Source organism: Leptodactylus fuscus, chromosome 11 (assembly GCF_031893055.1).
Source record: "Leptodactylus fuscus isolate aLepFus1 chromosome 11, aLepFus1.hap2, whole genome shotgun sequence".
Taxonomy (NCBI): Eukaryota; Metazoa; Chordata; class Amphibia; order Anura; family Leptodactylidae; genus Leptodactylus; species Leptodactylus fuscus.
Genome location: NC_134275.1, coordinates 9590616 through 9617766, shown reverse-complemented (window position 1 = coordinate 9617766; position 27151 = coordinate 9590616). Strand labels below are relative to the sequence as shown.

General features: G+C 46.6%; 2 protein-coding genes across 4 annotated transcripts; both read left to right on the top strand.

The window, feature by feature from the left end:
- Positions 1-332: 332 nt before the first annotated feature.
- GTF3C5 (general transcription factor IIIC subunit 5) lies at positions 333-16186 on the top strand. 3 transcript variants are annotated; one of them, XM_075260283.1, is made up of 12 exons: positions 2255-2400; positions 2630-2843; positions 3731-3929; positions 5036-5231; positions 5315-5419; positions 5769-5883; positions 6076-6156; positions 6980-7077; positions 8243-8325; positions 8620-8762; positions 10657-10844; positions 16163-16186. In XM_075260283.1, the coding sequence occupies exons 1-11, from the start codon at positions 2272-2274 to the stop codon at positions 10800-10802; spliced, it is 1509 nt and encodes a 502-aa protein (XP_075116384.1). In that variant the 5' UTR covers positions 2255-2271; the 3' UTR covers positions 10803-10844; positions 16163-16186. The 3 variants fall into 3 exon arrangements, with proteins under 3 accessions (XP_075116385.1, XP_075116386.1, XP_075116384.1); XM_075260284.1 differs by lacking the exons at positions 2255-2400; positions 16163-16186 and adding an exon at positions 333-356 and having other exon boundaries at positions 10657-11221; XM_075260285.1 differs by lacking the exon at positions 16163-16186 and having other exon boundaries at positions 2245-2400; positions 10657-11221.
- LOC142185046 (bile salt-activated lipase-like) lies at positions 15654-27151 on the top strand. The gene is made up of 11 exons (XM_075260281.1): positions 15654-15846; positions 16163-16316; positions 16568-16690; positions 17497-17694; positions 18247-18377; positions 20658-20765; positions 20885-21002; positions 23617-23803; positions 23915-24118; positions 24759-24956; positions 26772-27151. Exons 1-11 carry the CDS (start codon positions 15784-15786, stop codon positions 26944-26946), a joined length of 1659 nt encoding a protein of 552 aa, XP_075116382.1. The 5' UTR covers positions 15654-15783; the 3' UTR covers positions 26947-27151.

The window sequence follows — 27151 nt, the reverse complement described above, 5'->3', positions numbered from 1 at the left end:
CTCCTGTTTACCTTTATTGGTATTATGGAAACAGAGCAGAGCAACGCCGTTTTCTTGTGATGGGACTAACCCTTTAAGACTCAGGCTACACTGCGACTTTGACTGTTGCCATCTTTATGGCAGATAATGAAAGCGAATGTGTTTTGGTTGTTGCCTACAAGTCGCCATGATCATACCTCCCAACCACCCCGATTTTTGCGGGACATTCACGATTCCGGTGACGTGTCCCGTGGTCCCGGTTGGAGGGAGGTATGTCCCGATTTCAAATCAGATCTGCGTCCAGAGGATGTGATGATGTCACATCGCGTCTACAACTGTGCGCGCGAGAGAGAAAGCGGCGAGGGAACGAGGAGAAGGTAAGTGTAATCTGTACACTGAGGTGGAACGTGAAACTGGGGGCAGATGAAGGAGAGGACGGCATGACACTGGGGGCAGAGATGTGGGGACATGAATCTGGGGGCACAGATGGAGGGACATGAATCTGGGGGCAGAGATGTGGAGACATGAATCTGGGGGCAGAGATGGAGGAACATGAATCTGGGGGCAGAGATGGAGGGACATGAATCTGGGGGCAGAGATGGAGGGGACATGAATCTGGGGGCAGAGATGGAGGGACATGAATCTGGGGGCAGAGATGGAGGGACATGAATCTGGGGGCAGAGATGTGGAGACATGAATCTGGGGGCAGAGATGGAGGGACATGAATCTGGGGGCAGAGATGTGGAGACATGAATCTGGGGGCAGAGATGGAGGGACATGAATCTGGGGGCAGAGATGTGGAGACATGAATCTGGGGGCAGAGATGGAGGGACATGAATCTGGGGGCAGAGATGGAGGGACATGAATCTGGGGGCAGAGATGTGGGGACATGAATCTGGGGGCAGAGATGGAGGGACATGAATCTGGGGGCAGAGATGGAGGGACATGAGTCTGGGGGCAGAGATGGAGGGACATGAATCTGGGGGCAGAGATGGAGGGACATGAATCTGGGGGTAGAGATGTGGAGACATGAATCTGGGGGCAGAGATGTGGAGACATGAATCTGGGGGCAGAGATGGAGGGACATGAATTTGGGGGCAGAGATGGAGGGACATGAATCTGGGGGCAGAGATGGAGGGGACATGAAACTGGGGGCAGAGATGGGGGGACATGAATCTGGGGGCAGAGATGGAGGGGACATGAATCTGGGGACAGAGATGGGAGGACATGAATCTGGGGGCAGAGATGGGGGGACATGAATCTGGGGGCAGAGAGAGATGGAGGGACATGAATCTGGGGGCAGAGATGGAGGGGGGGACATGAAACTGGGGGCAGATGAAGGGTGTATATGAAACTGGGGGCAGAGATGGAGGGGGGACATATAATTTACGGGTGACTGTGGGAGGATTATACTGTGTGCGGGGACATGAAAAATTAATGAGAATGGGTGGAGTCAATACAAAAGTGGGCGGGGCTAAATTTGCTGCGGCGTGCTTAGCGCACCGAACATTTTCTCCCTCTTTAGATTCTTCAAAAGTTGGGAGGTATCCATGATTGTGACACAGTGGTAGCAAGAAATTGAAACCCAATGCACTTATTGTGGCCGTTGCATTGAGACAGCACCAACTTCTGAGTCGCAACGAAGGCAGCTAGGTCCAAAATCATATAAAATAGGTATACGACAGACTCTCCTTTATGGATTAGAGATCATTATGGGAGGTAAATGGTATTTATAGCAATCCACAGCACTCATTAATTTGTATATGTAAATTAGTATTTATTAGTAACAAAACATAGAAAGCATTGACAGGTACAGCGCAATATTTCAACCCGGCACCTGATCATCCAGAGTGTGTTATAGATGGAAGTCTGACGTCATGTGAAATATTTTACGGTCACGTTTATTATCCTAATGTCAGATTAATGGCATTATACATTAGGCCTCATGTGTGACCCGAAGCCTGAAGGAAAGTTGTGCAGTTGGCAGCCAATCAGATTCCAGTTTACATTGCGTCAGTGCCAGTAAGAAAAGGCAACAAGCGATGTGATTGGTTGGTTTCTAGGAACAACGTTTTGTGCCGTTCTATATAGATTGCCCCATAGATGTATAGTGAGGTTTCTCTCACATTAACCAGCCCGCTGTCTCCTGCTCCAGACCGGGGGCGCAGCTTGTAACCATCCATACCCCTGAGCGTGGCCCGGTGCAGGGAGGAACCTTTCTTCCGCGGAACCTTGTCAGCAGGTCGCTGGGCGCGGCGGCGGGTAGAGAGTGACGGACCCTACACCACAGACATGGAGGGCTCCGCTGTGGTGTCTCTTCCCCGGGACCAGAAGCCCATGGTGTGCGTGGAGTACCCGGGCCTGGTGCAGGACGTGGGCAAGATGCTGCGGACCCTGGGCGGAGAGGAAGGGGTGTCCAGGGTGAGGAGCCATTATCTACCATGAAGGGTGTCACACTAATATCTGTCCCCCTGCTGTAGTGATAGCACTATATAGCTGTGCTCCTATATGTAGAGGACTGCTGGCATCCTGCTTGTCTGTACTTGTGGCATTACACTTAGCAGAATTGCTTGTCTCATGTAGATGTGGTAGGGCATGCTGTCACCTGTAGTTCAACAACTTCCTAATCCTTATAATGTTGTTCTGGCAGGTGTACGCCGACCCCGCAAAGAGGCTCGAGCTGTATTTCAGGCCCAAGGATCCGTACTGTCACCCGCTGTGTGCCAACCGATTCACCACCACCACCATGATCCTGCGGGTGAAGAAGAAAATGCGGAAGAAAAAGTCTGATGACCCCAATACAGGAGAGGGGACAATCAGCATGGAGATACTGGGGGTAGTGGGCACCGTCTATAAATTTCAAGGTGTGTGGAGAAATTAATTTAACATGTCTATGAATTATGAATACTTTACATTATTTATCCTGTATTATACTCCAGAGCTGCGCTCACTATTCTGCTGGTACAGTCACTGTGTACATACATTACATTACTTATCCTGTATTATACTCCAGAGCTGTGCTCACTATTCTGCTGGTGCAGTCACTGTGTACATACATTACATTACTTATCCTGTATTATACTCCAGAGCTGCGCTCACTGTTCTGCTGGTGCAGTCACTGTGTACATACATTACATTACTTATCCTGTATTATACTCCAGAGCTGCGCTCACTATTCTGCTGGTACAGTCACTGCGTACATACATTACATTACTTATCCTGTATTATACTCCAGAGCTGTGCTCACTATTCTGCTGGTGCAGTCACTGTTTACATACATTACATTACTTATCCTGTATTATACTCCAGAGCTGCGCTCACTATTCTGCTGGTGCAGTCACTGTGTATATACTTTACATTACTTATCCTGTATTATACTCCAGAGCTGCGCTCACTATTCTGCTGGTGCAGTCACTGTGTACATACATTACATTACTTATCCTGTATTATACTCCAGAGCTGCGCTCACTATTCTGCTGGTACAGTCACTGTGTACATACATTACATTACTTATCCTGTATTATACTCCAGAGCTGCACTCACTATTCTGCTGGTACAGTCACTGTGTACATACATTACATTACTTATCCTGTATTATACTCCAGAGCTGCGCTCACTATTCTGCTGGTACAGTCACTGTGTACATACATTACATTACTTATCCTGTATTAAACTCCAGAGCTGCGCTCACTATTCTGCTGGTACAGTCACTATGTACATACATTACATTACTTATCCTGTTTGCATTTAGGAATGTCAGATTTCCAGTATTTGGCTTTCACCGGTGGCTCAGACAGTTGTCGGACGTCCCTCTATGACAGGGTGTTACTGAAGAAGCCAGAGAAGGAGGAATACTTCCACCAGGACATCGCCCTCCACATCCCTCCTCCCATCTTCTCTCGGCTAGACACCGCTGTGGATTATTACTACCGTCCTAATATCAATCACAGGTACGAGTGGTGACCACTGACCCTTTAGGTGATTGGTCTAATGCGGTTGTTTTTATCTCTCATTCTGTATAGAATAAACTATTTTAAGGCCATGTTCACATCTGCGCCGGATGTGTCCTCTGAAAATTGGTGGAGGAAATATCCCTGCAGCCTTACATAAAGGAATGGAGCAGTGTGCGCTACCCAACCTTCTACTCTACACAAAACTGGCCTGAATTCAGCGCACTGCGCGGCTTTCCCGATCTGTGCCCCGGGTAAAGCGCTATCGGTACCGTAGCGCTTTACAGTCAGTCAGGAACGTCCTTCTCCACAGTAGCGCCTAACGCTCTGTACAGTGTGAGCGGGGAGGAACGCCCCCTCCCTCTACTCACAGTGCTCATACATAGATGAGTATTATCAGGAGGGGAGGGGGCCTTCCTCCCCCGCTCACACTGTACAGCGCGATAGGCGCTACTGTGGAGAAGGACATACCTGACTGACTGTAAAGCACTACGGTACTGGGGCCGATAGCGCTTTACCCGGGGCACAGATCGGTCGGCTTTCCAGCAGTATATGGAACTGCCCGTGCCCAATTTGATGAAAGGTCCTCTTTAACTTAGCTGTATAGCCGGTGACTGGGGGCGCCACTGTGCTTCAGAAACTGAAGGAGCTACAATGCTACACCAGTGCTGAGGACCCTTCATTCTCACATCTGGTTCAAGGTCCTCAGTGTGGTTTTCTGCACCAGAATGAATTTATGGAAAATGTGATTTCCGTTCTTGGCTATAAAGATTTCAAGGTCGGCTGATAAAATTTCTGCAGGCGGAGAGATTTACTCTGCTGGTAATGAGCGGTATCTGTCGCTGCAGCTGAGTATTTCTCACCCCTTCTGCACAGTCAGGTCTCAGCCCTGCTGTCTAGTGAATGATCATTGCACAAATATGGAGGGCAATGCCTTTTCCTGCAATACCATCACTGACCACCAGGGCACGCTCATAGTCTTATTGAACTGCTCTGCTGTGTATGGGGCCCCTGCATGTTCCTGTGTGATGTCCTGCTGCTGCACACTGCCATCTACTGTTCATATTCACTACTGCAGATGTGATTAGTTGTTTATGTTTTTCCAGGGACGGTTATCAGCCTCCACATCTGTCCAGCGAAAATCTGATTGGTCTGAGCAGAGCCCGCAGGCCCCACAACGCCATATTTGTTAACTTTGAAGACTTAGAGGTGCCTTCGGAGCCTCACCCTGCTGCCGTCAAGAACTGGAAGAAGCTGTGCACCAATACTTTAGATAAGAAAGTAGAGCAGGAAATGAAGAGGGTATGTGCGATAGTACTAATATATACCGTATATACACGTCACCAACCATCTAATGTTACTATATCGTTATATTGTGTCTGCAGCTCTTTAGCTGTCGTCCCATTTGGTCCCGGAATGCAATCAAAGCCAATATCAGCATCCACCCCGACAAGCTGAAGATGTTGCTGCCATATTTTGCCTATTACATGGTGGGTATTGCCAATCTATAAGGGTTTTTCTACATAGTTCAGTAACTTGGAGGCTTTACATAAAGCAGAGATCAGTTTTGTGCCTGATTGAAAACTTTTAGCGGCGCTTTGTGCTATTAAAACAAAAAAGAAAATGCAAAAATATAAAAATAAAGCCGTATGTTATAGCCTTCAATCCTGCATGTACCAAACCTCCCATAGTCATGAGTTTGTTATTAGTGTCCGCAGTGGATTTCTTGTTACGTTAACACTCATTGATACGTTTGTTCCTTGGTTATGCAAAATCCATGTTCGGGTCCATTCGTTCTCTTGCCCTCTGCCCTTATTTTGTGTTTGCTCCTCTTTGTAGCTGACTGGGCCATGGAGGAGTCTTTGGGTGCGATTTGGCTACGACCCCAGGAAGAATCCAGAAGCTAAAATTTACCAGGTCCTTGATTTCCGGATACGCTGCGGAATGAAGTATGGTAAGTGTTCGCACGGACCTACACAGTCCAACGAGGCAGGGTTGACACAGGTTACATTGACACGACTTTCCCTATTATTTGGCTTGTCCATCTTTCTCATACAGTGTACATACTTATGCGTAGTGCAGACTGTATAGGAGTGGGAGAAGTGTCCGCTATTCTATATGTAACCCCTTATGTTCTCTCTCAAAGGGTACGCCCCAAATGATATGCCGGTCAAAGCCAAGCGCAGCACTTACAACTACAGCCTGCCCATCACGCTGAAGAAGCCGGGTGAGTCACATAGATTCTGCAGTCACCTCATTGTCTGGTAAACCGTCAGTAGAGGTCGAAAGATATTTAAAGGGTTTTTTCCTAGTTCTGGCCACAGGACAGCTCAGACCTTGCAGTGATGGACAGAGTCAGAAGCAGCAAGTAGTAAGACCAGAGCTGCTGCTCCTTCCACTGTGTAGAGGAGTCACCGGAGCGCTGCACCTCTAGGGCTAATACCTGAATAGGAGACGAGTTGCTTCTGATACTTGCAGGTTGCCGGTTCAGCTGATCAGTCTGGGGTCCTGATGTCAGATCCCCACCAATCATATCCTGTGGTGCTCGTAATAAACCTCTGACCCAGTGCCCCCAGTTGGGGAGTACTCTGCTACCCATAGGTCACCTTTGCCCCCTTATAGCAATTCCTTCCTTGTCACTTTCGGTCTGGGGTAGTTTGCTATATTATCTGATCTGATTGTTTCCTGTACTTTACACTACAGCTCTGCTTGCTCATATTAGCAGTTGTGTATAATCAGAAGCTCAGCTGGAAATTAGATTTGGGATTGTCACACCATGGTATGGTTATTGTTTACTTTAGACACACACACACACATCTCCTCTCATTTGACCCCATTCTTCTGGTCACATGATCTCCATCCCCCTATTGTCATGTGTTTTTATGTAGCTTCCGAAGCCACCAATAATAAATGCAGATAAATCCCTATCTTGGAATGAGGTTCCTGCAGTCTTTTTGGCCAGAGATGTGTAGACAAAACCTATACTGTGTGTCAGTCTTCGCCTTGTATTCATTGCTGAGACCTTGAGCATGTATTATTCTGTTTTTCAGTGCCACAAACAATCAGCATGCAGGACCTGACCCAGGGGCTGGGATCACAGGGCTCTAAAGATGGTAAAAGTCTGCCATCTAATAAATACCAGCTGAAGGTAATGTATGACGGCCATAGCGCTAAAGATTCTCCAAAGGTTTTGGATGGGAAGGGGCGAAGATGAATAAATAAGGAAAGTTATTTGGGGAATATTTTATCTTTACTTGTACTTAGATGGATTCACTTCCATAGGATTTCTAGGAGTTCCACCTTCATTCCGATAGTAGAGAATGGGGCAGAGCACACATACCAGTACTCAATTCACATGGAATAGACAGGAGAAATTGACTCTCGTTCCTGTGTCAGACACAAGGGGGCAGGTAAACAAAGTATTGTGTAACTGTTAGACAGTCTTAGGGCCTGTCTATTTGGGGTGGAATCTGTCCCCAAATCAGCATGAGATTCCGCCCTGGTTCTGCCTTCCATTGTACATAAATGGGGGTCAGACATCAAAGCAGGACGGGGAATAAATAAGGATCCTGCTAAGTCTTGCTACAGACTCAGCGGTGGAAGGCCAATGCTCTGATTGATCATCCTGCCACAGTGAGTCGGGGCTGGAGTATGAAGGGGAATCTCAGGCTGGGGTATGCCTTAAAATCCTCTCGGGTTTGTGTACTATAGACTTGCCTTTAAATTTCACCAGAATTTCTAAATGCTGTTTGAAGATCTGGTGGACTTTGACTGTCTAATCTTACTTAGAGCTCCAATCAGAGGCAGCCAGGGTCAGAGTCCAGAATCCCACCCCTTTGTCTGCTACTGCGTGACTCCGCCCTCATGACAGTACAGAGACTAGCACATGAAGCACTAAAACTAACAGCACTGAGAGGTGGGGGCTACAGAGAAACGTCCTCCTGTGCCAGAAACAGCGGAGCGGCGACTATTCACTGATATTATTAATTAATGTTATACTAAAGGTCTGCACAACGTGGGTTCCCATCTTATATGTTTATGACATAACCACGGGATGTGCCGTACATGTCTAATAGACCGGGGTCTCTCCTCCTGGACCAGCACCTGTCTCCCCCCACCCCTTCATGAAGACATAGCGATGCTATTTCCATTCATTTTCCATCTGGGGGTCATTTCTGGAAATAGGTGCATGTCCCAGCAGTGAGACGGACGCCCATCAGACCTTTCTGCTGACTAGTTCTGTTCTGACCGGTGCGGTGCAATCCTCCTTATATCTCACCTTTCTCTCCTTTTTCCCCTTTCTGCCTCATCAGGAGTCGGTTTACATTTTTCGGGAAGGTAACTTGCCACCGTACCGCCAGATGTTTTACCAATTGTGTGATCTAAATGTGGACAGGTATGTCGGATGTAGTTAAATAGGGGGGGGGGGGGATTTGACAAACAAGCTGATTTCTTGAAGAAAAAGTCCATAGGTTGTTTCTGATGTAGCAGCTCATCTCTATTGTAGTGAATTGGGTTGAGCTGTAATACCGCGCATAACCTGTGGATAAGAAAATGGACGTGTTTTTCTATCTCCGCTGAGACCATTTAGCCATATTTTTTTGGGTCGCACCTTCCCAGCCCCACAGGTCTTAGCATACTGGTATAGTACATGATCCTGAATTATAATGCTTTGAATATTCTGCTACAGTCTGCAGGAGATCATTAAGAGGAATGATGGCGTGGAGAACGAGTGTACTGAACGGGACGGCTGGTGTCTGCCCAAAACCAGCGACCTACTCAGAGACTCCATATCCCTTATGATCAAGCAAATCATCCGCTCTAAGAGACCAGGTAAGAGGGATATACTTCACCAGTATTCACTAAGAAGGGGGTGTGTGTATTAAATATATCCGCATATACACACTGGTCATCCTGAATTACACCTGAATATCACCAAATAAAGCTCTGCAGACACTGAACCAGCAGGGAAATTACAGCTCTCATATCTGGAGAATAACACAGTGACTGCACCAGCAGAATAGTGAGCGCAGCTCTGGAGTATAATACAGGATAAGTAATGTAATGTATGTACACAGTGACTGTACCAGCAGAATAGTGAGCGCAGCTCTGGAGTATAATACAGGATAAGTAATGTAATGCATGTACACAGTGACTGCACCAGCAGAATAGTGAGCGCAGCTCTGGAGTATAATACAGGATAAGTAATGTAATGTATGTACTCAGTGACTGTACCAGCAGAATAGTGAGCGCAGCTCTGGAGTATAATACTGGATAAGTAATGTAATGTATGTACACAGTGACTGCACCAGCAGAATAGTGAGCGCAGCTCTGGAGTATAATACAGGATAAGTAATGTATGTACACAGTGACTGTACCAGCAGAATAGTGAGCACAGCTCTGGGGTATAATACAGGATAAGTAATGTATGTACACAGTGACTGCACCAGCAGAATAGTGAGCGCAGCTCTGGACCATAATACAGGATAAGTAATGTATGTACACAGTGACTGTACCAGCAGAATAGTGAGCGCAGCTCTGGGGTATAATACAGGATAAGTAATGTATGTACACAGTGACTGTACCAGCAGAATAGTGAGCGCAGCTCTGGAGTATAATACAGGATAAGTAATGTAATGTATGTACACAGTGACTGCACCAGCAGAATAGTGAGCGAAGCTCTGGAGTATAATACAGGATAAGTAATGTAATGTATGTACACAGTGACTGTACCAGCAGAATAGTGAGCAGAGCTCTGGAGTATAATACAGGATAAGTAATGTAATGTATGTACACAGTCACTGTACCAGCAGAATAGTGAGCGCAGCTCTGGAGTATAATACAGGATAAGTAATGTAATGTATGTACACAGTGACTGTACCAGCAGAATAGTGAGCGCAGCTCTGGAGTATAATACAGGATAAGTAATGTATGTACACAGTGACTGCACCAGCAGAATAGTGAGCGCAGCTCTGGACCATAATACAGGATAAGTAATGTAATGTATGTACACAGTCACTGTACCAGCAGAATAGTGAGTGCAGCTCTGGAGTATAATACAGGATAAGTAATGTAATGTATGTACACAGTCACTGTACCAGCAGAATAGTGAGTGCAGCTCTGGAGTATAATACAGGATAAGTAATGTATGTACACAGTGACTGCACCAGCAGAATAGTGAGCGCCGTTCTGGAGTATAATACAGGATAAGTAATGTAATGTATGTACACAGTGACTGCACCAGCAGAATAGTGAGCGCCGCTCTGGAGTATAATACAGGATAAGTAATGTAATGTATGTACACAGTGACTGCACCAGCAGAATAGTGAGCGCAGCTCTGGAGTATAATACAGGATAAGTAATGTATGTACACAGTGACTGTACCAGCAGAATAGTGAGCGCAGCTCTGGAGTATAATACAGGATAAGTAATGTATGTACACAGTGACTGTACCAGCAGAATAGTGAGCGCCGCTCTGGAGTATAATACAGGATAAGTAATGTAATGTATGTACACAGTGACTGTACCAGCAGAATAGTGAGCGCCGCTCTGGAGTATACAGTAAGCCGGTGTTTATCAGTTCATAGTGAGTCCACTGTTTATGTAGATGGATTGTATGTACAGTAGCTCTATAATATAATGGTGGTCATAGTTGACATACTACATGCAATCCCTCCCATATATCTATATATCTCACTGTCACTCTATCCTTGTATATTCCATCTAGCCCTCTTCACCAACCCCTCCACCCCCAGTGACAGTAAGGAGCCGCTCACCTACGAGTCTGGAGAAGAGGAAGATGAAGAGGAGGAGTTTCATCCTTCTGAAGGAAGCGAGAATGAGATGGAAACAGAACTGCTGGACTATGTTTGATAGAACTGGAGAAGACTCCTGCAGGAGGTTCATGTATTTCAGGTATTTAGGTGAAGAGAACAGTTTTCCAGGTAGGAGTTAATATGGAATGAAAAGAGTTTGGTGACTATGGAGAGTGCGGACTGCAGGTCTATGATATCAGGAGAAGCCCAGGCTATGGACATGCGTATGGGGCCTATACATCACATTATACCGACATACTGTCTGACTTCCAGGGGTCTGGGAACCTTTGCATATTTGTTTTTGTTTTGTAGATTATTTTTCTGTGTACTCTGTATAGATTAATACCCCTTATGGATGGATGCTGTTCGTTAACCCTTTCCCGGGTCTCTCTTATTCCCATGTGTATATTTTTGTTTTGTTTTGTACTATTATAAAATCTGTTTCTAGTAAAATGACTTGTCTGATTTCTTTCATTACCCCGGGGAACGTTGTCCCTCTGCTTACCCCGGTTGTGCTGGGTCTGTAGTGGATAAGCCGAGTATTTCCCTCGCAGTACTACAAGCTCAGACGTAAAAGGGTTGTCATTGCCATTGTCCACAGAGTTGTTGGTGGGGGCGCCATGTCCTGCACAGCTCTTGGATGCCCATTGCTATACCGGACACACTGGCTGGAGGGCGCTGTACCTGTAGATGGCAGGGTTGTGAGTCTGTGATCACACGCTGGTCACACATCCTGGGGATACGCCATTAATATTACAGCGTGGCAAACCTGTTACAAGCTCTCCTGACACATTGTATATGCAGTTCCTCCAGCAGGCAGCAGAGGGCGCGGGTCTCCATTGATTGTCTATGTGATAGCTGCGGGCTGTTACTATTAATACCTCTCTATTTTTGCCCCTCTCATTGTCTCTTGTCGCTCGCTGTCACTTCTTCGCTCTTTTGTTCTCTTTGTTAACAAACATTGGAAACATCCCAGGGGGGGGGCCGCTATTTATAACGTTATTTCCATCGCTGAAATTGTTCCCAACATCCAAAAAAACCCCAATAGGCTTAAAATAGCAGAGCAATCGATCACGATGTATAGAGCGGATGACAGGCAGCGCCCCGGGGTCCTAGAGCCGACTAGGAGAAGATACATCCTACAAGTCCTAGCCCTGGTGTGTGCAAAGCCAGAAGACACAATGCTAGGATTAGATACAGAGGCCACATGACATCTAATAGACTTAGATACAGCAGCCTACAGGACAGAATCTAACAGGATGGGATTAGATACAACAGAAAAATGGTTTATTTTGTCATTGAATAGGGGCATCATTGTATACACCTCCGTCTCTCTATATATCTCTTACCCTGTACTGTATACACCTCTGTCTCTCTCTATATCTCTTACCCTGTACTGTATACACCTCTGTCTCTCTATATATCTCTTACCCTGTACTGTATACACCTCCGTCTCTCTATATATCTCTTACCCTGTACTGTATACACCTCTGTCTCTCTCTATATCTCTTACCCTGTACTGTATACACCTCTGTCTGTCTATATATCTCTTACCCTGTACTGTATACACCTCTGTCTGTCTATATATCTCTTACCCTGTACTGTATACACCTCCGTCTCGCTATATATCTTACTCTATACTGTATACACCTCTGTCTCTCTCTATATCTCTTACCCTGTACTGTATACACCTCTGTCTGTCTATATATCTCTTACCCTGTACTGTATACACCTCTGTCTCTCTATATATCTTACTCTATACTGTATACACCTCTGTCTCTCTCTATATCTCTTACCCTGTACTGTATACACCTGTCTCTCTATATATCTCTTACCCTGTACTGTATACACCTGTCTCTCTCTATATCTCTTACCCTGTACTGTATACACCTGTCTCTCTATATATCTCTTACCCTGTACTGTATACACCTGTCTCTCTATATATCTCTTACCCTGTACTGTATACACCTCTGTCTCTCTATATATCTCTTACCCTGTACTGTATACACCTCTGTCTCTCTATAGATCTCTTACCCTGTACTGTATACACCGCTGTCTCTCTCTATATCTCTTACCCTGTACTGTATACACCTCTGTCTCTCTATATATCTCTTACCCTGTGCTGTATACACCTCTGTCTCTCTCTATATCTCTTACCCTGTACTGTATACACCTCCGTCTCTCTATATATCTCTTACCCTGTACTGTATACACCTCCGTCTCTCTATATATCTCTTACTCTATACAGTATACACCTCTGTCTCTCTCTATCTCTCTTACCCTGTACTGTATACACCTCCGTCTCTCTATATATCTCTTACCCTGTACTGTATACACCTCTGTCTCTCTCTATCTCTCTTACCCTGTACTGTATACACCTCTGTCTCTCTATAGATCTCTTACCCTGTACTGTATACACCTCTGTCTCTCTCTATATCTCTTACCCTGTACTGTATACACCTCTGTCTCTATATATATATATAATATATATATATATATATATATATATATATATATATATATATAGAGACAGAGGTGTATACAGTACAGGGTAAGAGATATAGAGAGAGACAGAGGTGTATACAGTACAGGGTAAGAGATCTATAGAGAGACAGAGGTGTATACAGTACAGGGTAAGAGAGATAGAGAGAGACAGAGGTGTATACAGTACAGGGTAAGAGATATATAGAGAGACGGAGGTGTATACAGTACAGGGTAAGAGAGATAGAGAGAGACAGAGGTGTATACTGTATAGAGTAAGAGATATATAGAGAGACGGAGGTGTATACAGTACAGGGTAAGAGATATATAGAGAGACGGAGGTGTATACAGTACAGGGTAAGAGATATAGAGAGAGACAGAGGTGTATACAGCACAGGGTAAGAGATATATAGAGAGACAGAGGTGTATACAGTACAGGGTAAGAGATATAGAGAGAGACAGCGGTGTATACAGTACAGGGTAAGAGATCTATAGAGAGACAGAGGTGTATACAGTACAGGGTAAGAGATATATAGAGAGACAGAGGTGTATACAGTACAGGGTAAGAGATATATAGAGAGACAGGTGTATACAGTACAGGGTAAGAGATATATAGAGAGACAGGTGTATACAGTACAGGGTAAGAGATATAGAGAGAGACAGGTGTATACAGTACAGGGTAAGAGATATATAGAGAGACAGGTGTATACAGTACAGGGTAAGAGATATAGAGAGAGACAGAGGTGTATACAGTATAGAGTAAGATATATAGAGAGACAGAGGTGTATACAGTACAGGGTAAGAGATATATAGACAGACAGAGGTGTATACAGTACAGGGTAAGAGATATAGAGAGAGACAGAGGTGTATACAGTATAGAGTAAGATATATAGCGAGACGGAGGTGTATACAGTACAGGGTAAGAGATATATAGACAGACAGAGGTGTATACAGTACAGGGTAAGAGATATATAGACAGACAGAGGTGTATACAGTACAGGGTAAGAGATATAGAGAGAGACAGAGGTGTATACAGTACAGGGTAAGAGATATATAGAGAGACGGAGGTGTATACAGTACAGGGTAAGAGATATATAGAGAGACAGAGGTGTATACAGTACAGGGTAAGAGATCTATAGAGAGAGACAGCGGTGTATACAGTACAGGGTAAGATATATATATATATATATATATATATATATATATATATATATATATATATCTTACCCTGTACTGTATACACCGCTGTCTCTCTATAGATCTCTTACCCTGTACTGTATACACCGCTGTCTCTCTCTATATCTCTTACCCTGTGCTGTATACACCTCTCTCTCTCTCTCTATATATATATATATATATATATATATATATATATATATCTTACCCTGTACTGTATACACCGCTGTCTCTCTATAGATCTCTTACCCTGTACTGTATACACCGCTGTCTCTCTCTATATCTCTTACCCTGTGCTGTATACACCTCTGTCTCTCTATATATCTCTTACCCTGTACTGTATACACCTCCGTCTCTCTATATATCTCTTACTCTATACAGTATACACCTCTGTCTCTCTCTATCTCACCCTGTACTGTATACACCTCTGTCTCTCTATATACAGTATATACCTTCCACCCTGTTCTGTATACACCTGTCTTTCTCTCCCTCTATCTATCTACTGTGTGTACGTCTTGCGCTGTATCTTGTATATCTTTGTATGCACCTTTCACCCTGTACTGTATACACCTCTGTATCTCACTATATACTGTATACACCTCTTGCCATTGTACTGTATGCAACTTTCGAGCTATACAGTTTATACCTCTCATCCTGTATTGTATACTATCTTGCTATATACAGTATATATCTCTTGCCCTGTACTGTTTACACCTCTGTCTCTTGTTGTATACAGTATATAACTTGATCTGTGTTGTATTTACTTCTGGCTGGATACAGTATATACCACTTGCTTTGTTCTGCATATACCTCTGACTGTATACAGTATATAACTCTTGCTCTGTATTGTGTATACCTCTTGTATACAATATACACCTTTTGCTTTGTATTGTATTTACCTCTATTTCTGGCTGCATACAGTTTATATCTTGCTATGTACAGTATATACCTCTTGCTCTGTTCTGTATATACCTCTGACTGTATATAGTACATACCTCTTGCTCTGTTCTGTATATACTTCTGACTGTATATAGTATATGCCTCTTGCTCTGTATATACCACTAGCTGTATACAGTATATACCTCCCCTGGATTAGCTGCAGTTTCTTGCTATCTCTGTAATAACCTGAATTCTTATCAATGGAAAATTTAATGTCCGTGTGTGCGTCCTGACTGGTGCAGGTATCCGGCTCACCAGAATTCACTGTGTGCCCATCCAGATACCTGGGCACAGCTGCTCAGGCTCCCACGCGTATTGGCATGATCTGTCTTTGGCATTGGCACCAATGTCAGTGGATTGGGCGTTGAGGTGAGCGGGGGTATATAAGTGCGCTCAGAGAGGAGTGCGGCCGACTGGAGGTGCAATCTTATCCAGGAGACAGGATGGCGCCCCTGCTGAATCTGTTGGCGTTTTCCAGCCTGTTGGTGGCCGCTCATACTGCGACGGTAAGTCTGAGAATTTACTGCACTAGTATAGTCTGCTGTAAGGTTTCCATTCCTTGCCATCCTTCTGACACAGCTGCAGCACTTGTTTCAGTGTGTCAGGACAGGTTTTCTAGATAAAAATACTTTTCACTGACTGCAAGCAGAGATTGAATCAATACATCTGAAAGGTACTGTGCAGGCCTTGGGTGTCCATGGTCTGTACCTCGTACTCAATAGAGGCTGAGCCGCAGTACCAGACACCACCATGGACTAGAGTGGCGCTAGAGTGAATATTTCCTGAGCCTTCATATTGACTGTATCGATCTTCCGTTTCTAGTTGGGCGTGGTGCACACAGAAGGGGGATTTGTGGAAGGAACCAGTAAGAAAATTGGCGTAATCTCTCCAGATTATATCGATATATTCAAGGGGATCCCATTTGCTGCGCCGACTAAAGTTCTGGAAAAACCTGAAAAACATCCCGGCTGGTCAGGTAAGAGTGAAGTGTCAGTGATGTAAAAATATAAAATGTATCTACTCCTCTCACATCCAGAGCTGCAGTCACAAGTCTGCTGGTTTACTTTAGGGTGGATGGCAGCGAAGTGAGCTAGCCGGGGTTAAAGGAAACCACAGTTTTGAGTGCAGCTCTGGATGTAACTGGAGTTAATATCACATAAGCGTATATAAAGCACAAAGTTACATTACATATAGGATATAGACTTCTAAAACTGTACTTTTCTCCAGGAACCCTGAAAACCACGGAGTACAAGCCACGCTGCTTGCAGGCCAACCTGATGCAGAATGATGTGCGAGGAGACCTGGACTGCCTGTACCTGAATATTTGGGTCCCCCAGTCCCGCTCCGCAGGTCAGAACTATAAGACTATTCATCCTTTGTAGGTGTCCTGCGTCCTGCTCACATCTTCACGGAGATGTTTGGTTTGGAAATCCCATTTTCATATTAGGGTTTAATAGAGGGGAAGGGGTTCTCTGTTCGGGCTCATAATCTCCTGGCCTGAGTGGCTGTAAGAGTCTCTGGAGGACCCGTCCTGTCCTGCATTACACAGATAAACACTGTAATACCTCACTTCTCCATTAGGGGAGCTGCATTGTAGTTAAACACTTGGTAATATTGCAGAGAACCCCTTTAACATTGTAATGTCCCATCCTAGTGTCACTTCTAGTGCTATTTATGCTCCAAGTCAGACTGTATTGCTTGTCGTTCACACGGTGCTGCTATGATGCTGAACCAGCAGATAATTATATGAGTGTTGGGGTCCTCATGCTGTATTATGGGGTGTCGGGGTGATGGCAATTTGCTGCTGATTCAGTACACTAGACCTGTGATGTAAGGAGAACCTTAGACTCTCCCATAATGCACTGCAAACCGCTGCACCTATTACCGGGATACTTTCTCCATCAGGCAGTACAAGTCAGAGCAGAGGGTGAATCGGCAGGGTCTGCACCCGTAATATATCACCCCCCTTTTCTATAGGTTGTGTCTGGCATTTCCGCTCAGCTCCATCCATGTCAAAGGAGCTGAGCTGCAATTCCAGACTCTACCTGTTGGCAGATGTGGCGCTGTTTATGTTAAAAAAAACAGACATTTTTTTTATAAAACTCAACGTGGGAAACCATCAGCATTGGGAGTTCAGCTCTCCGTTTCTCTTATAGTGTCGACAAAATTACCCGTCATGGTCTGGATTTACGGCGGAGGGTTTCTGCTCGGGGGTGGACAAGGAGCCAACTTCTTAGACAACTACCTGTATGATGGAGAGGAGCTGGCCCTGCGAGGGAAAGTCATTGTGGTGACCTTCAACTATCGTGTGGGACCCCTGGGATTCCTTAGCACTGGAGATGCCAACGCCCCTGGTAAGACGTCTCCTTCATTGCTATTGTGTCTGGTATCTGTGTCTTTAAGGGATTGCACAGGATCATACTTTATACTTACCTGTAGTCACTGCTGTATACTGCTAAGAGCGGTGATTGACTGCAGCGGGCCCATTACCATGACTTCACCACTGCAGCTGCTGTGTATGCAAACAGGGCAGCGGTGGTGATCGCGGGCCCAGTGCATGTGGGTGGGAGGGGAGCGTGCAGGTAAGTAGTGACACTTTATCTTGCTGCTCCCTGCATTTAATCTTATGATCCTGGTCAACCCCTTTAAGGTCCTAATATGAGGACATTGGATATCAAATGGTTGGGAAGGGTCTTTGGTCAGGACCCCCTGCCCCTATTAGCAGGATAATTGACATCATTGAAGAGCAGCTTCCTCCTGGCCGCCCCCATGGGCAGTCGGTCATCTGCAGTAGGCACAGACCTGTACCGATTGTCCTATAGGTCACCGGGCAATTGCTTAAAGTGCAGCTCCATGTGGGTTCCATTTCTGGGCGTTTCTTACCAACAACATTTCCTCTTATTCAGGAAATTACGGTCTGTGGGACCAGCACATGGCCATCGCATGGGTGAAGAGGAACATCGCTGCCTTTGGAGGAGACGCTGATAACATCACCATCTTTGGAGAGTCGGCCGGAGCTGCCAGCGTCTCCCTGCAGGTAATGAGCTCATCTGGATGGGTACAGGGTTCTTCTAACTAACTTGGCCCTAGGGGTGCAGGTGCATTAGTGTCTGCCTTTGGAGGACACCTACATAGCCTCACCATGTTCAGGGAGTCAGGTGGGGGCGCTAGTGTCTCCCTGTCAGTAAGGGACAATGTGGACACCATTACTTAGGACAGAGCAGCTCCCACAAATACTCAACATACATGTTGTTACCACTTGGGGTGATTGATATGTTATCATCCATCATTGGGATCTGAACATTGGTCTCCTCCTAGTGATGGCAACAGAAAGTCCCAGTTCTACCAGTTTGTGTTTTATTCTTACCAAATTATGGGAGTAGAAATGAAGTGTAAGATCAGCATACCCGGCAAGGCGTGTAAGACCCCGCATATGACATAACTGTCAGCCCATCCTCCTACACGCATACATGGCTCAGCTGGGTGTGCATGTATTCTGAGAGCAGAGGAAGCTGCTGCCAGGCCCTCTGTCCTTCCTCTTCTCCCCCGGCCCCTTTGTCCTTCTTCTTCTCCTCCGGCCCCTCTGTCCTTGCTCTTCTCCCCCGGCCCCTCTGTCCTTCCTCTTCTCCCCCGGCCCCTCTGTCCTTCTTCTTCTCCTCTGGCCCCTCTGTACTTCCTCTTCTCCTCCGGCCCCTCTGTCCTTCCTCTTCTCCTCCGGCCCCTCTGTCCTTCCTCTTCTCCTCCGGCCCCTCTGTCTTTCCTCTTCTCCTCCGGCCCCTCTGTCCTTCCTCTTCTCCTCCGGCCCCTCTGTCCTTCCTCTTCTCCCCTGGCCCCTCTGTCCTTCCTCTTCTCCTCCGGCCCCTCTGTCCTTCCTCTTCTCCCCTGGCCCCTCTGTCCTTCCTCTTCTCCTCTGGCCCCTCTGTCCTTCTTCTTCTCCTCCGGCATCACATCCTTACACGACCGCAGTGAAGGAATGTAGGTTCACACAACACTAAAGGACCTGTGATGACATCATCACAGGTCCTTGAGCCATTCTAGGATAGGATCATGCTAGGCAGTGGGCGGAGCTACACACTATTTTGTGGGTGGGGCTATATACGATGAAGCTGGACAGTGTGAAAGCTGATGAAAATGGAGTCTCTTGGACGATCAGGAAACTACAGAACATGTAGGATGTGTGTGGGCAAGAGGAGTATATCGGGTGTAGAATTTCAGTGAGCACGACGGGGAATGTGTTGTTCCGCCTCTGATGGGGGAGGGGGGAGAACTTTGGCACATTTCAGCAACATCCGTTCAGCCCTTTGTAACACAGAAGCTTCTCAGACAGTCACATAACAAAACCCCTGTAATCACAATTGCCCGATGTAGCAGAGCTTACGCAGCGCTGTAGCACACCTCTGTAGGTTCTCCATATGCAAACATGTACATACAGCTGGGTATCCTACGCATATGCAACGATGTAGCAGAGTCGAGATGCGGGAGCAGGCTGATCAAAATTTGGCACATTCAGCAACATCCATTTAGCCCTTTGTAACACAGAAGCTGCTCAGACACTGACATAAGAACACCCCTATAATCCAAATGGCCAGATGTAGCAGAGCTTAAGCAGCGATGTAGCACAGCTGAGTACGCTCTCCATATGCAGAGATGTACATACAACTGAGTATGCTGTGCATATGCTGCGATGTAGCAGAGCCGAGACGCGGGAGCAGGCGGATCATCCACAACAGCAATTGGCTAAATATGAGCGGCTCAGCGCCAATAACAACCCGCAGACGAAGTCGCGCGCATATGCTAGTAACAGACAATTGTCACAGGAGAAACAAAAAAGAAGGCAAATGTTTGTACCCAAAGAGATTAGAAATCTGGGTGTATCCATATATCCATTGTGTATACTGTGCACAGCCATATATCCATTGTGTATACTGTGCACAGCCATATATCCATTGTGTATACAGTGCACAGCCATATATCCATTGCATTGCCTTTGGCCCCTCCCATAGGGATGTTTGCAAATCTGTTCAATAGCCACAAAGAACAAAATCTTGGGGTCACCCTCATGGAATTCAAGCACATGTCTGGATAACGTCTTACCTCGCTTATGCACAACATTGATATGTTCGCCTCCTCCGAATCAGTCCTGGTAGTCGCAGCACATTTCTCCTGGTAGTCAGGGCATCAGTCTGTATCTATGTCCAGCAGACCCTGTAATCCCCTCGGCTTATCCTTATATGAGAACTGTCATACATGTGACTATTTGGATTGTCTTACATGCGGCGCGCTGATATTTGTCGCTTACTCTGTTTCTCATCTGCAGACCCTCACTCCTTACAATGTGGGACTGATCAAGCGAGCCATCAGCCAGAGTGGGGTAGGACTGTGCCCATGGGCTATACAGCGGGATCCTCTCATGTGGGCCAAACAGGTAAATTCTATCACTTTCCGGAGACTTTTCCAAGACACATCTGACCTGAGACATAAATGGTTTATGATTGATGGAGACGCCGCGGGAGAATCTAACGGAAATCACTCTGTGTATTACAGCTGGGAGCAAAAGTCGGGTGCCCCGTGAATGACACTGCCAGCCTGGCGAACTGCCTGAAACAGACCGATGCCAAGGCCATCACCATGGCGTATAAACTGGAATTAATCAACTTAGCTTGTAAGAGACACTCTGGGTACAGGACAATGACAGGCTGACACTCGGGGTATAGGATAATGACACTGACACTGGGGGTACAGGATAATGACAGGCTGATACTTGGGGTACAGGATAATGACAGGCTGACACTCGGGGTATAGGATAATGACACTGACACTGGGGGTACAGGATAATGACAGGCTGATACTTGGGGTACAGGATAATGACAGGCTGACACTCGGGGTACAGGATAATGACAGGCTGACACTCGGGGTACAGGATAATGACAGGCTGACACTCGGGGTACAGGGTAATGACAGGCTGATACTCGGGGTACAGGATAATGACACTGACACTGGGGGTACAGGATAATGACAGGCTGACACTCGGGGTACAGGATAATGACAGGCTGATACTGGGGGTACAGGGTAATGACAGGCTGACACTCGGGGTACAGGATAATGACAGGCTGATACTGGGGGTACAGGATAATGACAGGCTGACACTCGGGGTACAGGATAATGACAGGCTGACACTGGCGGTACAGGGTAATGACAGGCTGATACTCGGGGTACAGGATAATGACAGGCTGATACTGGGGGTACAGGGTAATGACAGGCTGACACTCGGGGTACAGGATAATGACAGGCTGACACTCGGGGTACAGGATAATGACAGGCTGACACTGGGGGTACAGGATAATGACAGGCTGACACTCGGGGTACAGGACAATGACAGGCTGACACTCAGGGTACAGGATAATGACAGGCTGACACTCTGGGTACAGGATAATGACAGGCTGACACTCGGGGTACAGGATAATGACAGGCTGACACTCGGGGTACGGGATAATGACAGGCTGACACTCGGGGTACGGGACAATGACAGGCTGATACTCGGGGTACGGTATAATGACAGGCTGACACTCGGGGTACGGGATAATGACAGGCTGATACTGGGGGTACAGGGTAATGACAGGCTGACACTCGGGGTACAGGATAATGACAGGCTGACACTCGGGGTACGGGATAACGACAGGCTGATACTCGGGGTACGGGATAACGACAGGCTGATACTCGGGGTACGGGATAACGACAGGCTGACACTCTGGGTACGGGATAATGACAGGCTGACACTCGGGGTACGGGATAACGACAGGCTGACACTCTGGGTACGGGATAATGACAGGCTGACACTCGGGGTACGGGATAATGACAGGCTGACACTCGGGGTACGGGATAATGACAGGCTGACACTCGGGGTACGGGATAATGACAGGCTGATACTCGGGGTACAGGATAATGACAGGCTGATACTCGGGGTACGGGAGAACGACAGCCTGATACTCGGGGTACGGGATAGTGACAGGCTGATACTTGGGGTACGGGATAATGACAGGCTGACACTTGGGGTACAGGATGTGACAGGCTGACACTTGGGGTACAGGATAATGACAGACTGACACTCTGGTTACAGGACACTGACAGGCTGACACTTGGGGTACAGGGTAATGACAGGCTGACACTCGGGTACAGGATAATGACAGGCTGACACTCGGGGTACAGGATAATGACAGGCTGATACTCGGGGTACAGGAGAACGACAGGCTGATACTTGGGGTACAGGATAATGACAGGCTGATACTTGGGGTACAGGATAATGACAGGCTGATACTTGGGGTACAGGATAATGACAGGCTGATACTTGGGGTACAGGATAATGACAGGCTGATACTTGGGGTACAGGGTAATGTCAGGCTGATACTTGGGGTACAGGGTAATGACAGGCTGATACTCTGGGTACGGGATAATGACAGGCTGATACTCGGGGTACAGGAGAACGACAGGCTGATACTTGGGGTACGGGAGAACGACAGGCTGATACTTGGGGTACAGGATGTGACAGGCTGACACTTGGGGTACAGGATAATGACAGACTGACACTCTGGTTACAGGACACTGACAGGCTGACACTTGGGGTACAGGGTAATGACAGGCTGACACTCGGGTACAGGATAATGACAGGCTGACACTCGGGGTACAGGATAATGACAGGCTGATACTCGGGGTACAGGAGAACGACAGGCTGATACTTGGGGTACAGGATAATGACAGGCTGATACTTGGGGTACAGGATAATGACAGGCTGATACTTGGGGTACAGGATAATGACAGGCTGATACTTGGGGTACAGGATAATGACAGGCTGATACTTGGGGTACAGGATAATGACAGGCTGATACTTGGGGTACAGGATAATGACAGGCTGATACATGGGGTACAGGATAATGACAGGCTGATACTTGGGGTACAGGGTAATGACAGGCTGATACTTGGGGTACAGGGTAATGACAGGCTGATACTCGGGGTACGGGATAATGACAGGCTGATACTCGGGGTACAGGAGAACGACAGGCTGATACTTGGGGTACAGGGTAATGACAGGCTGATACTTGGGGTACAGGGTAATGACAGGCTGATACTCGGGGTACGGGATAATGACAGGCTGACACTTGGGGTGCAGGATAATGACAGGCTGACACTCTGGTTACAGGACACTGACAGGCTGATACTTGGGGTACAGGGTAATGACAGGCGGACACTTGGGGTACAGATTTTCCTCTTTCCTTCCCCAGACCCCCTGGTGCACTATTTGGCCTTCTCCCCGGTCATTGATGGAGATTTTATCCCAGACGAGCCCCGGAATCTCTTTGGCAATGCAGCGAATGTGGATTATTTAGCCGGAGTCAACAACATGGACGGACATCTTTTTGCCGGCGTTGATGTTCCAAATATTAACCGCCCCCTCCAGAGAGTGACCCCGTGAGTGTCCGGCCTGGTGCTGTCCTAGGAGAGATGTATAAATGTCATAGACGTCTCTGTAGAGGTTTCTGTGCACTTGTGGCCTCAGATCTAACTAAGATTGTCTGACAGGGACGAAGTGCACAAGTTGGTGCAGGGGCTGACACTTCTTAAAGGCACCGCAGCCCTGGACATCGCGTATGACCTGTATACTGATACCTGGGGAGCGAACCCTGATCAGGAGGTCGTGAAGAAGACTGTAATCGAACTGGAGACTGACTACATCTTCCTGGTCCCCACCCAAGAAGCTCTAGCACTTCACTTCCAGCATGCCAAGTAAGTAGCCCTACAGTTAGTACATATATCATACCAGGAGATCCCCAGGTTATACCAGCTGTACATATATAGTATATACAGGAGATACCCAGGTTATAGTATATACAGGAGATATCCAGGTTATACCAGCTGTACATATAGAATTGTATACAGTATATACCCAGGTTATACCATCTGTACATATAGAATTGTATACAGTATATACCCAGGTTATACCAGCTGTACATATATAGTATATACAGGAGATACCCAGGTTATAGTATATACAGGAGATATCCAGGTTAACTGTGGCAAATTTCTACAACATCCGTTCAGCCATTTCCAACACAGAAGCTGCTCAGACTCTGACATAAGAACACCCCTCTAATCCAAATGGCCAGATGTAGCAGAGCTTAAGCAGCGCTGTAGCACAGCTGAGTACGCTCTCCATATACTGAGATGTACATACAACTGAGTATGCTGCGCCTATGCTGCTAAATATAAGCGGCTCAGCGCCAACACCAACCCGCAGACGAAGTCGCGGACATATGCTAGTAATTATATACAGGAGATACCCAGGTTATACCAGCATGTTCTGTATCACTATATACAGTATATTTTATATATGGTTTGTTGCTTTAGATGTTGTTTTTGGTTTTAGGAACGCCAAGACCTACAGTTATGTGTTCTCTCATTCAACTCGTATGCCCGTCTACCCCAGCTGGGTGGGCGCTGATCACGCCGATGACCTCCAGTACATGTTTGGTAAACCATTCGTAAACAAACTGGCCTACAGACCCCAGGACAGGGACGTCTCCGAGGCCATGATGGCTTACTGGACCAACTTCGCTGCAACCGGGTAAGACAAGCTCTTATGTGTATATACAGTAATGCAGGACAGGGGAATACAATCTATTACTATCTGTTATCAGCCATGTCAAGAGAGGAGAGGCCGACTGTAGGACAGGGGAATACAATCTATTACTATCTGTTATCAGCCATGTCAAGAGAGGAGAGGCCGACTGTAGGACAGGGGAATACAATCTATTACTATCTGTTATCAGCCATGTCAGGGGAGGAGAGGCCGACTGTAGGACAGGGGAATACAATCTATTACTATCTGTTATCAGCCATGTCAGGAGGGGAGAGGCCGACTGTAGGACAGGGGAATACAATCTATTACTATCTGTTATCAGCCATGTCAGGAGGGGAGAGGCCGACTGTAGGACAGGGGAATACAATCTATTACTATCTGTTATCAGCCATGTCAAGAGAGGAGAGGCCGACTGTAGGACAGGGGAATACAATCTATTACTATCTGTTATCAGCCATGTCAGGAGAGGAGAGGCCGACTGTAGGACAGGAGAATACAATCTATTACTATCTGTTATCAGCCATGTCAAGAGAGGAGAGGCCGACTGTAGGACAGGAGAATACAATCTATTACTATCTGTTATCAGCCATGTCAGGAGGGGAGAGGCCGACTGTAGGACAGGGGAATACAATCTATTACTATCTGTTATCAGCCATGTCAGGAGGGGAGAGGCCGACTGTAGGACAGGGGAATACAATCTATTACTATCTGTTATCAGCCATGTCAAGAGAGGAGAGGCCGACTGTAGGACAGGGGAATACAATCTATTACTATCTGTTATCAGCCATGTCAGGAGAGGCCGACTGTAGGACAGGAGAATACAATCTATTACTATCTGTTATCAGCCATGTCAAGAGAGGAGAGGCCGACTGTAGGACAGGGGAATACAATCTATTACTATCTGTTATCAGCCATGTCAAGAGAGGAGAGGCCGACTGTAGGACAGGGGAATACAATCTATTACTATCTGTTATCAGCCATGTCAGGGGAGGCCGACTGTAGGACAGGGGAATACAATCTATTACTATCTGTTATCAGCCATGTCAAGAGAGGAGAGGCCGACTGTAGGACAGGGGAATACAATCTATTACTATCTGTTATCAGCCATGTCAGGAGGGGAGAGGCCGACTGTAGGACAGGGGAATACAATCTATTACTATCTGTTATCAGCCATGTCCGGATAGGAGAGGCCGACTGTAGGACAGGGGAATACAATCTATTACTATCTGTTATCAGCCATGTCAGGAGAGGAGAGGCCGACTGTAGGACAGGGGAATACAATCTATTACTATCTGTTATCAGCCATGTCAGAAGAGGAGAGGCCGACTGTAGGACAGGGGAATACAATCTATTACTATCTGTTATCAGCCATGTCAGGAGAGGCCGACTGTAGGACAGGGGAATACAATCTATTACTATCTGTTATCAGCCATGTCCGGATAGGAGAGGCCGACTGTAGGACAGGAGAATACAATCTATTACTATCTGTTATCAGCCATGTCAGGAGAGGAGAGGCCGACTGTAGGACAGGGGAATACAATCTATTACTATCTGCTATCAGCCATGTCAGGAGAGGCTGACTGTAGGACAGGGGAATACAATCTATTACTATCTGTTATCAGCCATGTCAGGAGGGGAGAGGCCGACTGTAGGACAGGGGAATACAATCTATTACTATCTGCTATCAGCCATGTCAGGAGAGGAGAGGCCAAATGTGATGTGGGGGAGGGGGGGTGCACATTTGAGGAGATCCTGCAGTTAGATTTTCACTCCTTTGTTTTTTTGGGTTTCTTTATACAGGGATCCAAACAAAGGAAACTCTAAGGTCCCGACTCCTTGGTTAGTTTACTCAACAACGAACGGACAATACCTGGAAATCGACAAAAAGATCACATATAAATCCATGAAGCAGGATCTGCGCTCCCCTTTTGTCAGGTTTTGGGTCACGACCTTCCAAAATCTTCCCAGCCCGTAACCTAAGACTAAGCTAATCTAAGCTCCTGGGCCTGTCCGGGTGGGGGGGGGGCTGCCCCAGACCCTACATACAGACCCCTTCCCCCTCAGTTATATTCCAGGGGCCACAATCATGGGCCGGTGTTTGCATTGTTCCCCGTCCTCCTGTAAACCTCCATAACTGCTGTATTCAGTGCCCGCCCTGAATTAAAGTGCAGATCTTAATA

Excerpts from the sequence above, each read along its gene's own strand:
- GTF3C5 (XM_075260283.1), top strand. The coding sequence starts at position 2,272 with ATGGAGGGCTCCGCTGTGGTGTCTCTTCCCCGGGACCAGAAGCCCATG. Across the intron at positions 2,844-3,730 it reads CACCGTCTATAAATTTCAAG|GAATGTCAGATTTCCAGTAT; the intron begins GTGTGTGGAGAA and ends GTTTGCATTTAG. Across the intron at positions 5,232-5,314 it reads TAGAGCAGGAAATGAAGAGG|CTCTTTAGCTGTCGTCCCAT; the intron begins GTATGTGCGATA and ends TTGTGTCTGCAG.
- LOC142185046 (XM_075260281.1), top strand. The coding sequence starts at position 15,784 with ATGGCGCCCCTGCTGAATCTGTTGGCGTTTTCCAGCCTGTTGGTGGCC. Across the intron at positions 16,317-16,567 it reads AAAACATCCCGGCTGGTCAG|GAACCCTGAAAACCACGGAG; the intron begins GTAAGAGTGAAG and ends ACTTTTCTCCAG. Across the intron at positions 16,691-17,496 it reads CCCCCAGTCCCGCTCCGCAG|TGTCGACAAAATTACCCGTC; the intron begins GTCAGAACTATA and ends TTTCTCTTATAG.